The following is a 15398-nucleotide window of genomic DNA, read 5'->3' on the forward strand; positions in this document are numbered from 1 at the left end:
CGAATCAATAAAGAAATTCGATAAAACCAAATATCGATTATATCAAGATGTTGGCTGCCAGATTATTTGCTAGGCGAGCCTGTGTGTCGTCTACGAGGCAATTGTTGAGGTGTAACAGATATATCAGTAGCAGTGCTGCTTTATTCGATGCTAACCCTTTCTTAATGCCGGCCATGTCTCCTACAATGGAGAAAGGTGGTATTGTGTCATGGAAGTTCAAAGAAGGTGACAGTTTTAATGCTGGTGATGTACTATTAGAAGTTGAGACCGATAAAGCCCAAATTGACGTTGAGGCACAAGATGATGGTAAACTAGCGAAGATAGTGTACAAAGATGGTAGTAAGGATGTGTCTGTTGGTGACGTTATAGCTTTTACCGCTGAACCTGAAGATGATTTATCCACTTTGGAAATTCCTGAAGTTGCAGACTCAATGAAAAAGTCAACGAAGTCTTCTTCTTCAGAGAGTCAAGCTAAATCCGATAACACTGAAACTAAGGCTACTCCTGAACCCAAGGAACAAAAAAAGCAAATGATCCAGAAGAATAGTGATAATGCAGGCACATTGTCGAAGGCCAATCCCGAACAAACGTTGTTACCCTCAGTTATAATGGCTCTTGCAGATAATGGCGTAAGCAAGAACGAAGCTCTAGAGAAAATCCAGGCATCGGGTCAAAATGGTAGAATTCTAAAAGGAGATGTTCTTGCCTATGCAGGTAAAATTAGCCAGGATTCAGTGGTCCGCATTGCCGAATATGTGAAGAAGGGAGAGAAATTGGACCTTTCCAACATTGAAAAGAGCGAACTTACAGAAAAGGCAGAATCAGAAAATGTCCTAAAAGAGTCTAATAGCAAGCAGAAACCTGCTAAACCGGAGCCTATTGAACTGAATGAGGAGATCTTGTTTGAAGTTAGTAACAATGTCGACATAACGAAGATTGAGAGATCGATTAGGAAGTACATCGACGAGATATACCAATACACACACGAGACGCCTTTGACCAACACTTACAGTGACAGGTATGATCCATTGTTTGAAGATCTGGTCACTATAGAGCCTAGAGCCCCAAGGTTTGATGTAGAGTACTCAGTCACTCAGTTGAATGACGTTGCAGAACAAGAAGCCGACATATTTGATCTACTAGCAACTAAGAACCATGAGAAGAAGACTAACAATGATACCAATGTCTATAGCTTAGAAGTCACTGTTACTGTAAACGACAAATTTACAGACTCTATAGCCAAAAGTGAATTGTTCCTAGAGTCTCTAAGAGAAATATCACTATAAGCAAGAATGAAAACAAATCATAGCATTTTTCCTTATATCACAACTTATTTCTTCTATTAAATGTATATATTCCCCTCACAAAGAAAAAAAATAAAAAGGTTTTTTTATATAATATATACCAAATTCTACCCAAGTAGTATAATATATTGAAATCACTTTGTACTATATCTATATTTATATAAATCACTTTGTACTATACTATATTTATATAAATCACAAGTACAACTTATAATATTAATGTTTAGTACATAGAACATAGTAATCCCACAAGATACAACTACTATATATTTTTTGGGTCAAAAAAAAAGATAAGATTATCACATGATCATACCGGGTAACATCCGGGTAATCCTACAGATTCCACTCTCTAGTTTGAGTTTCTTAGTTCCTTTTTTTTTTTTAAGAAACAAATTTAAATAGTGGAATCCCAATTAAAAAAGCAATCGTTTCTTTTTAAATTACTTTCTAAATGCATTTTGCCAGACAAATTTTTTTTAAGGTTTTGCTCAAAGGGAGAAGCAGTCTAATTTTATGATGGGATTCTTGTTTGCACACAATGCATCGGGACCCATAAAAAAAAAACATCTCACAAGCGCTTTTCGTCCGCTAAGAAAGTGGTGTACAAGAGAATTAGTTTTTTGTTCTAATAGAGGAATCCCACTTTAAAAAAATGAAAGACAAACCATTGTCCGGATGACGTAGGGAAGTCTTTCTATCTGGGCTTCCACAGAATAGAAATAAGCACTCAAGGGGGAGTATTAGGGAGGAGCTCACACAACCTCTTATTTTCTAGACCATGGTAAAGGACAAAGCCCAAAAACTGCCCAATGTACAGCACGTTAGCTCTACGTTTCTTTAATCAACTCTCTAAAAGAAATATACGCAACAAAAAGAAAACCACGCAAGTAAGTACTCTACTATCAAAATATCGAGAAGATAGTTTCTCTAAACCCAAAAAAAAAAGCAATTTCACTATAACTCACGTTTTCCAATTGTCAAATGAATCTCATATAGTGTGACGAAAGGGAATTAGAGAAATAAAGGAATTGATTGTATTGTGTGTGGGAAAAATTGGAACTTGAAAGAATAGTAGGGACGAATGGAAGATTTTTGTACTAACAAGAGAATTAAAAAAAAAAAAAGGGTTGTACATGCAGTTCTCTGTTTATTATTAGCAAAAAATGAAATTTTGAACATATTGTGATTGTTCTTTGAGAAAAGAAAGTTGTGGAAAATGAGTAGCTCTCTCTACACTACTATTATTATTATAACTTGTGTTTAGGGTACAAATAACGCATAAGGTGCACAATTGTCCCATACAACTTCTCATGGGTACTGAACAAGGAGAGAGAGAAGTCTTTTCCTTGTAATAGAGGTATGGAAAAAAAAAAAAAACTATATAAAGGAGTGATTTCAATTGATAATGTTATTTTCTCTTTCTAGTTCGTAATTATTTTTTTTAAGTTCCATTTATGAAAAAGACCAAGGAATTAAAACACCCTACATCACAAACATAATTAAACAAACAAAAATGGTTAGAATTGCTATTAACGGTTTCGGTAGAATCGGTAGATTGGTCTTGAGAGTTGCTTTGTCCAGATCCAACATTGAGGTTGTTGCCATCAACGATCCATTCATCACCACTGACTACGCTGCTTACATGTTCAAGTACGACTCTACTCACGGTAGATACGCTGGTGAAGTTACCCACGATGACAAGCACATCATCATCGATGGTAAGAAGATCGCTGTCCACCAAGAAAGAGACCCAGCTAACTTGCCATGGGCTTCCGAGAAGATCGACATTGCTATCGACTCCACCGGTGTCTTCAAGGAATTGGACACTGCTCAAAAGCACATTGACGCTGGTGCCAAGAAGGTTGTTATCACTGCCCCATCTTCCACCGCCCCAATGTTCGTTGTCGGTGTTAACGAGGACAAGTACTCTAACGAGAAGATTGTTTCCAACGCTTCTTGTACCACTAACTGTTTGGCTCCATTGGCTAAGGTCATTGACGAAGCTTTCGGTATTGAAGAAGGTTTGATGACTACTGTCCACTCCTTGACCGCTACCCAAAAGACTGTTGACGGTCCATCCCACAAGGACTGGAGAGGTGGTAGAACCGCTTCCGGTAACATCATCCCATCCTCCACCGGTGCCGCCAAGGCTGTCGGTAAGGTCTTGCCTCAATTGCAAGGTAAGTTGACCGGTATGGCTTTCAGAGTCCCAACCGTCGATGTCTCCGTTGTTGACTTGACTGTTAAGTTGAACAAGGAAACCACCTACGATGAAATCAAGAAGGTCATCAAGTCCGCTTCCGAAGGTAAGTTGGCTGGTATCTTGGGTTACACCGAAGACGCTGTTGTCTCTTCTGACTTCTTGGGTGACTCTAGATCTTCCATCTTCGATGCTGCCGCTGGTATCCAATTGTCTCCAAAGTTCGTCAAGTTGGTCTCCTGGTACGACAACGAATACGGTTACTCTACCAGAGTTGTCGACTTGGTTGAACACGTTGCCAAGAACTAAAAAGTTTTTTAAAATGATTCCCATCTTTTTATAACAACTTTTTTTACTCTAGCTTTATGACATAAAATTTTTATACAGTTTTCAATGAAATAAATTTTTATATATAATTGAAATTTATTATTAATGAATGACCCTATTTTTATTAAAAAAAATCATTGCTATATAGATTATTTTCGTTTTTTTTTGTTACGTCAGCAGTACGCCCATGATGAAATAATCAAGATGAATATATGAGAATACATATTAGTTTGATGTTGCTGGACTTTCACAAAGGCTATATATTATTGAAATATTTCAATGACTTGGTACCACCACCGCAACTATCATCAAATTCAAAAAGCGCAAGTGGTTTAGTGGTAAAATCCAACGTTGCCATCGTTGGGCCCCCGGTTCGATTCCGGGCTTGCGCAATTACTTTTTTCGCACTCTAAGTATAAAATTTTTTCAGAAGAGTGCATTTTTTTTCATTGTCCCACTCCAGCAAAATTCTGCTGGCAAAGTGGGTAATTCTCAAGTTTAGAAGAGCTCTATGGAAATCAGCGGAATTCGGGCCTTCTTAACTCTTCTATCCCCAAGAAAACCCCGCACCACTTCGTCAATATTTTCATTATACGTTAGTATTGTCATTATACGTAGATTTCCTCAACTATATAGTGCTTTCTTTAGTAGTCTCTTCTGGTTACTGGGGGTGTCTCTGTGGGCTCCACAAGCCCTTTTTTTTTTATTATCTTGCATAGTTGAGCTATATAAATAAATTTTTTTGGTTGACTGCAAATTCCGTTTTATTATTTGTGCGGGGCTGTCTGTGAGTGATGGTCTTCAATACGGGGTTTTCTTGGATAAGGCGCAAGTTTTATCAATATTGACATTAATAATGATATATATATTATAGTGATGTGCTAGCAAGTATCCATTTTTTGACTTTACATCTACAGTAAATCAGATTATAAAGAAATAAAAAAAATATAGAACGAGAATCAAGTAAGAACAACAACAAGGATATGGTGCTAATAAATGGTGTGAAGTATTCCTGTGATGCGTGTATTAAGTCACATAAGGCATCGCAATGTGATCATGCAGATAGGCCTTTGAAATTGTTGAAGCCTCGTGGTAGGCCTGCGACAACGTGTGATCATTGTAAGGATATGAGGAAGACTAAAAATGTGAATCCATCTGGGAGTTGTAATTGCAGTAAGCTAGAGAAACTGCGGAAGGAGAAAGGTATAACCATAGAAGAAGATATGATGCTTTCAGGAAACCTGGATATGTGTCTCTGTATACGCGGGGAGCCTTGTAAATGCCATTCTCGACGGAAGAAGGCCCAGAAGAAGGACAAGAAGGACTTGTTATCTCCAGGAAGTGACTATACGGAGTCATCTCCACCTATTAATGGTGATATGATCATAGATAATAGAGATATATTGACTGCATTGGGTCCAGTGGAGATACCAGATAGCATAAGAAATAGTATACCCATATCTAACGGTAATGGAATGGCTAACAGTAATCAGAATTTGAACCTAATGGATGAATTCTTGGCTAACACTGACGTTAAAATTAATGAACCTTTCTACGACTTAAATATCCCTCTTAACACACCTTTAAATGACGGTCCTATAGAAAATTTCGGTCAAATGGTTCATAACGATAACCACCACACAAATGGTAATCCACTTCAACAAAATATGAATGGGAATATAGAGCCCTACGATAACATTCAAAAGAACGGTTCCCAAGGGTTGACCTTACACGATTTGGATGAACTACTATCAACTGGAACCGAACTAAGTAATGTAGTATGACAAGTAGTACTTAACTTTTTATTTATTGAAAAAAAAAAAGTTTATTCTATTTACAACATACGATAGCCATTTGCATAAGTGTTAATTAAACAGCTTATTTTGCCCAAAGATAGAACAAAAATGACACTCTTTCTATAAAATATTAGTATTGAGATTCTTAGTATTCAGTTTTTAATAGTCCCCCATAGCTTTATTTAATGACTTTTCAAAATATTATTTACTTTTGACAATTCTAAATGCGGTTTCTAGGATTCTGTAATGGTTACCTTTCCCAAATCTTTGTCTAATGTATTAATATCACGCTCAGTACTTCTTATGGCATTAGGATTTTCATCATGTAAATATACAGAAAGCCTTTCATCTTTAACATCTAAGATAGAAGTTTCATCATTATATTGAAGAGAAACTAAGCGGATAATGTATTCTAATAAGCTAATAGAACCAGATAATTTTTCTTTTTCTGCCTTAACCAAATCAGTAGCATCTTCATATTGTGACACTGAGCTAGTAACGGAACTGCTATCTTCCTTATCCTCCTCATCATCAGAACTATCATCTATGGAGTCATACTGACCCAATGCAAACCATTCAATGTTCTCCATAGAAGCATTATCGTGGTCCTTTTTACCATGAATATTCTTATCCGTCTTAAGAACTAATACAGGTGTATCACGTTCTTCTAATTTTAATAGTTTTCCAGAAACACTGAAAAATAATTTCACTATTTGACAAATATCAAATTCAATGATCTTCTCAACCTCTTCTCCATCTTCTGTATTATGATATCTCTCATCATCAAATGTCTGTTCTATCCTGAGTTTATACTCAAACTCATGTTCAGGGCTCTTCTTCCTAATCACCTTTGCGAAGCCCCTTTTAATATCTTCCTTCCAAGTAACCCTAATACTTTGATTCTTCTCTGACGGTAGATGGTAGAAAACTGAGAAATAAGTTATTTCAAATGACGGACCTACTTGTTTATCTTCTCCTTTGAACTGTTCGTTATTTTTAATGATATAATTTGAGGCAGAAAGTAATAAACCAGGAGAGACATTATTTGCCAGATTCGTAGATAAGTTTGCACCAGAAGTTGTAAGTGATAAGTTGATAAAAGGTGTTATTTCCTCGATGCGATCCAACAAATCTTTAATATATGACTCAACGGCCTTGATAGATTCATTTTGTGCTTTTGAACTTCTAGATCCTTCTATCCTTTCAGTGAGTTCTTTGATCTTATCATCAAACTGATCAATTTCATCCTTTAAATCCTTTGTTAACCTAAGGGTGCTTTCTAAGTTAGTATTACCTCTAGCAGCAACAAGCCGTATTAAATCGATTGCATAGGAAACAATCTCAATTCTATCCTGCAGCTTCACCTTTAGACGTTCAATACGTTTTGCGTCATCTCTAGGAATTTTTAAAATGAATCCTGTTATTGTTTTGATAGCATAAGTAGATGCAAGGGAAACACCAGATTTTATAGCGAATGTAACAGCTTGGGAGCCAGCCTTCGCTAATATTTCATCCATTGTCTGGTCTTGTAAAATTATTTAAATGAGTATAAAACATTTCAATATTCCTATTTAATATTTAGTGTAAATATTTTAGCAATATCCTTATTTTTTCTTACTAGTAAATAGATACTTCAATAACTCGGCCCTCGGAAAAATCATTATTTTGGAATAAAAGCATATAATAAATGCAAAAATAATATGAATAATTTTATTTATATCTATAAATGTTCAAATGTAAAGTATCATGCAATCCCATTCCTAGCTATAAAAAGTTTTAGCAGAAATTAGCTTTTTACTATTCAATGGGAAATATATTGGAAAGCGTAACTTATATCATTAAAGTTGTGTTCATTCTTCAATAAGTGATCGTTAGTTTTCTCTAATGCTTTGTGGTTCAAATGATTCCATGTTGTAGCATCACCATACAACATGGCAGGTGCTCGAGTAATCTGTTGACCAAATTTATTACAACGTTTACATTGATATGTTTCATGAGTTTCACATATTGTTTTTTCATTGTATTGAAATAGTTGCCTCAAGTTATCAACACTGTACAATCTTTCAACATCCTCTTTCGCATCAACAACACAGGAACTTAAACTCATCTTCATCGATTGCCTCTGATAAATTTTTTCTTCAATAGTACCGGTAGATATAAATCTATAGATGAAACAGTCCTTCTTTTGACCATCTCTCCAAACACGGGCAAGTGCCTGCTGATCAGAAGCAGGATTCCAATCGGGATCCATCAAGATCAACCGGTTGGCGCCAATCAAATTAATACCACATCCACCAGCTTTTGAACTCAATAAAAATATAAACTCTTGGCCTTCTGGATCGTTAAATCTGTCTACTAATTTTTGCCTTTTATTGATAGACATTGTGCCATCTAATCTAACAGAACTGTAGTGACTATAGCGACACATTCTTTCGATCAAATCTAACGTCTGCGTATAATTCGAAATTAAAACTATTTTATCATTAGACTCAGTTTTGATCTTATACAAGAATCTTTCCAAAATTGCGAATTTCCCTGAATACTCCGTCTGGACTTCTCTGCTTTTACTTCCTGTAATATTGTAACCATCTGGAATGTCAAGATCACCAAAGTTATCTAATTCATCCTCTAGGTTAATTAAGTCAGGATGGTTGCATATTTTTTTTAAAACACCGATGGCCTTCAAAGGTTGCGACCCCCCAACACCTTTCATAACCTTCTTAACTTCTCGTGATTTTACAAGTTCGTTATATATCTTCTTTTGAAATGGTGATAGATTGACAAAAATAACGTGCTCATATTTACATGGTAGATATTTTGATAAGATGTCATTTGTTCTCCTGATAATAAATTTGGAAACAATATTCGACAAAAGTTGTAATTTCTTTTCACCATGAGAAATTTCAGAATCAGTAGCATCAGCATCTCTGCTTTGTAGAATAGGTAGTTCAAAATTTCTCCTAAATTCATTTCGAGTTCCTAGTAAACCAGGATTAGAGAAATTTAAAAGCGCAAAGTATTCAGACAAATCATTTTGAATTGGTGTACCTGATAGAATTACTCTTCTCGGACAGTTAATACTGTCTAAAGCCGTGAAGGTTAAAGACTCACCATTTTTAAGTCTATGACCCTCATCAGCAAGCAATAGTCCAACCTCACAGTTGTTTAATTGAGACACATTCCTTCTTAAGGTATCATAAGATATGATTAATACCGGTTTGACAATATTTCGACCTTGAGCCTGCGCCCAGTTCTTTATCGCTTCGGCAACACTTGAGGCTCCTGAAGCTAATGAAGATTTTTTCCCATCTACAGCCAATGGAGATACTGTATTTGGTCCCAACCATTTTACTAACTCATTTGCCCAGTTATTCACAAGAGAGGAAGGGCACACAATAATACACTTATCGATAAGCCTCTTACCCTGAGGTCCTTGCCGGAGTAATGTCCACATAAGCGCAATACATTGTAACGTTTTACCCAGACCCATTTCATCTGCCATAATACAACCATATGCACCCCTGTTGTTAGATTGTGATTTTTTTAGAGTTTCTAAGAACTCATTTTCACTCTGTTGTCTCTTACTAATAGTTTTAGAGTTCTTTTTCTTTCGCACCTTCTTTTTCAACTGCTCATCGGTTTCTTCTATTTCATTAACAAGTGATTCTGTAGTATCTCCACCTTGTGTGTTGCCATTATTATTCAAATCCGATTCTGGAGATTGTTCTTTTGTTTCATTCGAATTCTCGTTATCCTCAGTTGAAACTACTTGACTAGCTAGCTGTTGTTCTAAGAAGTCCTTCATTACCAAACCAGTGACACAACGATACAAGAATTTAACACCTTCGACTTGATGTGGTCTTAATATTTTTGCCAGCTTAGGATCAATAACAACTGGAACATTCGCAAATTTCTTCTTTTCTGCGGACGAAGGATCAAACGGTGACACACCTAAAAGTTCCTTTAGTGACTTATTTTTTAAACCATTTGATAGTCTTTTTGGATGTGAAAACTTGGGCTCCGCACAGCCAGATGGTTTATCTTCAGCTTTATTCTCTTTATCTTGAGCTTGTGGTACTGTATCACTATGATCTTGAATAATCATATCACCATCTACCGAAGGATCATAAAGCACAATCGCAAATTCATCGCTGGGATCATGAAGCGGTCTTGGTTCCGGAATAACTTTAATTTTCATGCCTAAAGTGGATGGCAAACTATGTCTCTGTACATATCCTTTAATAGGTACATGAAAGGACTTTTTTAGCGCTGTTTCAATGGAACAGAGCCTATTAGGATCTTCCATCAAGCGTCTAGCACTGAGAGCGTCAACCCTACGTCTTTTCATGACTCTATCACCAAAGTCATCATCGAATGTATTTGCTTGTCTAGCATCATTCTCTTTATCTTTCTCCACATCCATGCCAGCATAAGAGATGGTTGCCGATCTTTTCCTAAGAGATCTCGAAGCATTATTCACATCCTGATTGCCACCTTCGGGAACCGTCTTACTTCTTGACTTTAGAGGTACTTTAAAGGGTTTCGTTAACCTTGAAATCGAATCATCGACATTAATAGGTCTAGGAACTAGTCTAGGTTTTTGGCCAGCTCCAATCCCGTTCGGAGGTCTGTCTGGTAATTTCCTCCTGGCCATATTAATATTCCAACCAATAACCTGATAATTTCTTTTTTATTATAGATAGAAAATGTCTTTCTTCAAGTTAAGATCATCAAGTTACTATTCCGTAGAATTATCTCAAACTCCTCTTAAAAGCAAGTAACCAGCCTTTAAATCAAGAATATATTTTTTTTTTCAATTATTATTATTTACAAGTTACCTATTATTGCCTTCATTGTGACACGAAAAAGGAAATATTTTGTTATTGTCATATTTTTTTTTTTCGTTCCTCTAAAATTTAAAAGTTACCCGACAACACACAATCACGTGACCGAATTTAAATTTTTTTTTTCCGAGTTAAATAATGGTTACCCCGCTATATTGCATTCTTGATTATAGTAAAGGTGATAAAATAGAATAATATAATATATGAATCAAGCGAAGCGCATGGTGTGTTCTTACTAGTACCCTAATATTTCCGTTTTTTTCTTGAACAAAAAAGACCTTCAATAGTATAATTGATAGTTACCGTTCGACACTATCAAAATAAAAAAAAATCATCTCATCACAATGCCATTTGTCGTTGGCGATATAATCTTAATAGCGTTTTTTTATTATTATTTTTAGTTTCAATGAGCGGGCCAGATCGCCATGTATATACAAGAAAAAAAAATTTACTGGTGATTAAGACAGTGAAATATCATCCCCACGGCATCTTTTACACTATGAGAAAATATCCCCTTTTTATTTTTATCTTTATTCAGATATTCCATGCAGGAAACAAGACAAATAAACAAATTATAGGATTCAATTATCCTCACTGTGCGAGAGTGTAAGAGAGGCGAAATATGCAAATGCAAAGGTATACTACTACAACAGAAGCTTCAGAGAAACCAATGCACGCCTGACTGCCAAGATTGTAATGTCAGCCATATGATATAAAAAAGAGACATTGTACCCATGATTCTGTGACAAGAGGTTTCCCGATCCGAAAAAGAAATTTGTTTTGGACACCTTGTTTTGTACTAGCTTATCTTAGACATGTCCTCCATCCTTTTTTTTTCGGCTCGAAAAGTACAGCGGTCGTTTCTAAAGAGACGGATGCAGTCTTACGGCTCTAATATTATCTTGATGATAGATCCCGGTTGTTCACTTATCTAACCTTCTCAGAAGTATTCTCCGATAATGGATTCTTACTTAAAGCCACGCGAAGAAATTTGGTTCGTACATTTTTTTAACTAGGAGAATCATTTACCTCTCGTATTTTGTAGAGGGGGTGTATGTGCGAAAAACACAACGGTGAAATAGGAGACTACATCTAGATCACCACATTTTCTAAGTAGGATACTCCCATTCACTTGTTACAGGGTCCAAAAAACATAAAAGAAAAAAAAAGAATTTTTTCTCTGAATATTTGTTCAGATGCTATCTCCGCTCCCCACAATAATATTGTAATACAGAATTTATGTACGTGGTTTTATCTAAGATCAGGTGTTAACACCTATTTCTTTTCTTTTTTCTCTTTTTATAAGAAATAAAACAATATTCTCAGTTTTATTTTTTTGGTTAAGCGGGACAGTTTTTGTTCTCAATTCATGAAGTATTGGTTTTTTTTTCCCTTAGATCTCTACGGCTCGGAGAAATATTTTGTCTACATATAGTTGTCCTCATATAGTTGTCCTCTTTTTTTGGATAAAGAAAACCAGTTTGCTAAAAAATAAAATCTTTTGGCTTGCATAGAAATTAATTCATTTGATAAGATATAATTTCTACTTGTCAACCACCATAACTTTACAACGATTTCGTTACTTTTTATGCTACACATAAATACACACAATGTTCAATTGATTCGCTTATAGCATTTTTGAGCGGATAAAAAAATAACAAGAAGGACCAAACTCGGTGTTTGTGAGTTTCTGTGCGACGTAGTACATATATTCCTCTACCACAGCTTGAGTCTTCGGGTTCGGAGCTGGGTAGACAAAGAAACACAAAAATGTAGCAACTGTTTTGTTCTTGAACATACAAAAATCCAGCTCACTTGTTCATGGAGCACTTTCCCGATAAGGACATTCAAAAAAATGAAAAAAAAAATAAATATCTCGCAGGCATCATACGGCCAGGGAACCACGGACCCGTTCCATACTCTTAGAGTATGGAAAACGAGTTATGCACCTCCCGTTACACCCACGGAAGCAATCTGTTCATTCCGAAATCGGAGAATTTGACGGAGAGCTGATGTCGTAAAAATAGCTGCTGCTGTTTATGGGCGGACTATTTTAAGTAATCCAACACCCCTGTAAAAACCTATTGTTATTCTCTACTTTTTGCGCTAATTTGGTCTTTCTACATTGACGCTTCTTCCGTTCCTTCACTTGATTTACGTGCAACACGTCATTGTTTGAAAAAGCATCTCTATACACAAAGGGTGTACGACACTTAGTTATTCATACGTAATATCACCTTATTTCTCCCCTTTTCTGCGTCTAACATTTCTCCGACCGGAAAACCTCTCCATCCCACAATCAAAAGAACAGTTTTTCCGGAAACATCTTATATACTGAATTGTCTGGAACGCATTCGGTACAGTATATCCTTTGTACTGTGCTTCATTATGTGTCACCTTACTAATCAAAGTTACTATCCGTTAAGAAATGTCCCTACCTACTACAATCCTTATTATTTTTTTTGCCTTACCATCCTTTTGCCTCTTGAATGAATAACAAACATTTCGCACAGCTTTTTTGTGTAAGTCCACCTAAACATGATTGCACAAAGCGAATCGATTATGCAATCCTTGAAAAAAAAAAATACTAATTTTAAGTCTCTTAGGAACCGATTATTCCTTAACATGATTGTTCCGAAACCAACCACGAGATGAACCAAAAAAAAGGAGTGAGCTAAGAATATCCCGTAGCTATTCTAGATTAGGCCCCGAGATATTTCTTTTCAACTCTCTTTTTTCGTCCTTGTTAAAGAAATTGGTCCGTGGCGGTGTGAGTTTTTTCCCTTCCCTTAATACACACACCCACACACTTTTTTTTTTTTCTATAAAAATTTTTTTATATCCCCGACCTCTACAAATGTTCATACTATAATATGAGGAAGAGGAATAAACAAAAAAAGCAATCCAAGGGACTGGACAAATGAAAAAGCTTCTTTTTTTTCTTTCTCTCTTCGGATTTACGTGTTTCTTAAGAAAAAACTGCAGGACTCTGCGCGATAAACTTCTGTGCTTGAGTATGAAGTTCCCTCCTCTCTTTCTCTGTAGTTTCCTTTTTGCCTCTCCGATGTTTGTACTGATGCCTGGGGTAGGATCAAATATTAGAAATGTATTATCAATCAAGATCCTAAAGAAGCTGGAGGGGCAAGATCTATTTTTCCCCTGTAGGATAGTCAATAAAATAACAGCCCGTTCAGTAACAATGATGGAAGAAATGTACTTGAATTAGAGGGAATAATATCCTATAATGATCATTCAAACCAACCCAAAAAAAAAAGAAAGAACCTGCGGAAGTGATATAGGTAAGTGAGAAAGAACTCCATCAACCGGAAGAATTTGCGTGCAGGAATAGGTGACAGGTTTTAGAGTGTTTATCTCCAGGTTTTTAGGAACAGTTTTAATCGAGAAAGTTATTTCCACGATAAGTCGCACGCCGCTTTCCATATCTAACATCAATTTGTCACATTTCTTGAAAAGAAATAAATCTTTCCAAAAGAATATATATATATATATATAGATGTATATAAGTAAGAACTTTGATAATACTCCTTATGTGTAAATAGCTATATTCTTTTTTTGTTTTAACTACTATTAATTTTAAAGCTCATTTAGTACCTATTCTCTTTTTTACTTTCAGAGACAAAGTTCGTCTACAATACTCTTTTAGTTTAATAAAAGAAAAACAATTACAACAACCTAATTACAACAAATATTATAGAACCATAAGGTACATTTGTTAAGTATTAAATTTCCTTTTAGAGTTCAAGAATAATCTACCTATTTTATTTTTTTTGGAAGAAAAATATCAACATAACAAAACAATAATAAAAAACGTTAACAAAATGGCTATGTCCGCTAGTTTTACAGTTGTAAATCGTGATAATTCACTACCACCATTACTACTGCCCAACCTTAATAGTAACCCTAACCTTAATCCAGTCAATTATCACGATAAAGGGTATGACTATAGTTTAATGAGTGGAGTAGCTAACAAGAATACTGCTATAATACAACATGGAATCCAATTACAACCCCCACAATTGATGGTATCTGGTAATTCTAACTTTATACTCAATAACAAAGAAGCTCAATTAGGCCCTAGTGGATTAACTGATCCAATGTCAAATTCCTCCTCAGCGGTTTCTCTCTCACCATCACCATCAGTATCGCCGCTTATGTCAGCTCACGTACCCTCGCAAGTTTCTTTGCAACATCTAAATCCTACCTTAGATGAATTAGCCATGATTGCTACCAAGAGACCTAAGTTAAGCAATTCCTCAAGTTCATCAAAATCATCCTCAATGAAACCGCAATCACGTTCAAGAAAAAGCTCTAGTAATAGCGCTAAGAGACAGCGTGTGGGGCCTAGCTGTGACAAATGTAGAGTGAAGAAGATCAAATGTGACGCTCAATCCGATGTCGTGATACAAGACTTAGAAGTCGTTAGTTTGTTTTCACCTCTGCTACACTACGAATTTACCACCGATGAAGTGCTAAATCCAGAATCAGAGATAAATCAATACTTTAAGAGAAGAAACGTTTTGAAAAATAAATACTTGATCGGTCTGAAAGATTCATTGGCTAAAAGCCGTAACGTTACTAATAGAACGCTTGTTAAACATATTGACAAGATAGTGGTTTTCCAACCATGTTCCTCTTGTCAAAAGAAGAAGAATAACCTTCTACTAACAGCCAATTCTACACCAATAGAAATTAGGCAAAATCCGAAATTTCAAAAAACACATGAATTGCTTATCTCTCATTGTAATTGTACATTCTCCAAAGGTTTTACCAGAGGTGACATAAGCATATTCACTAAAATAAACTATCACCAAAAGAAAGGAAAGAGTATTGGCAACATGCTTGAGGAAGAGGAATCCTCTATTTACAAAATGACCACTGCTGATTATTTTGCCGCTTCCCTATAAAT

General features: G+C 35.7%; 6 protein-coding genes across 6 annotated transcripts; 4 read left to right on the forward strand and 2 right to left on the reverse strand.

Annotated features, from left to right (window-relative positions):
• Positions 1–47: 47 nt before the first annotated feature.
• On the forward strand, positions 48–1286 carry PDX1 (Pdx1p; the record flags this gene model as incomplete). Its single annotated transcript, XM_071054959.1, has 1 exon — positions 48–1286. One exon carries the CDS (start codon positions 48–50, stop codon positions 1284–1286), a length of 1239 nt encoding a protein of 412 aa, XP_070909652.1.
• A 1531-nt stretch (positions 1287–2817) lies between these two features.
• On the forward strand, positions 2818–3813 carry TDH3 (glyceraldehyde-3-phosphate dehydrogenase (phosphorylating) TDH3; the record flags this gene model as incomplete). The annotated part of the gene is made up of 1 exon (XM_071054960.1): positions 2818–3813. One exon carries the CDS (start codon positions 2818–2820, stop codon positions 3811–3813), a length of 996 nt encoding a protein of 331 aa, XP_070909653.1.
• Positions 3814–4814: 1001 nt separating this feature from the next.
• Positions 4815–5615, forward strand: CUP2 (Cup2p; the record flags this gene model as incomplete). The annotated part of the gene is made up of 1 exon (XM_071054961.1): positions 4815–5615. The coding sequence occupies one exon, from the start codon at positions 4815–4817 to the stop codon at positions 5613–5615; it is 801 nt and encodes a 266-aa protein (XP_070909654.1).
• Positions 5616–5860: 245 nt separating this feature from the next.
• On the reverse strand, positions 5861–7144 carry YRB30 (Yrb30p; the record flags this gene model as incomplete). Its single annotated transcript, XM_071054962.1, has 1 exon — positions 5861–7144. The coding sequence occupies one exon, from the start codon at positions 7142–7144 to the stop codon at positions 5861–5863; it is 1284 nt and encodes a 427-aa protein (XP_070909655.1).
• A 284-nt stretch (positions 7145–7428) lies between these two features.
• Positions 7429–10281, reverse strand: RAD54 (DNA-dependent ATPase RAD54; the record flags this gene model as incomplete). Its single annotated transcript, XM_071054963.1, has 1 exon — positions 7429–10281. The coding sequence occupies one exon, from the start codon at positions 10279–10281 to the stop codon at positions 7429–7431; it is 2853 nt and encodes a 950-aa protein (XP_070909656.1).
• Positions 10282–14310: 4029 nt separating this feature from the next.
• Positions 14311–15396, forward strand: SUT1 (Sut1p; the record flags this gene model as incomplete). The annotated part of the gene is made up of 1 exon (XM_071054964.1): positions 14311–15396. One exon carries the CDS (start codon positions 14311–14313, stop codon positions 15394–15396), a length of 1086 nt encoding a protein of 361 aa, XP_070909657.1.
• Between the last annotated feature and the right edge of the window lie 2 nt (positions 15397–15398).

Source organism: Nakaseomyces bracarensis (genome assembly GCF_045282275.1).
Source record: "Nakaseomyces bracarensis strain CBM3 chromosome Unknown Scaff13_0, whole genome shotgun sequence".
Classification (NCBI taxonomy): Eukaryota; Fungi; Ascomycota; class Saccharomycetes; order Saccharomycetales; family Saccharomycetaceae; genus Nakaseomyces; species Nakaseomyces bracarensis.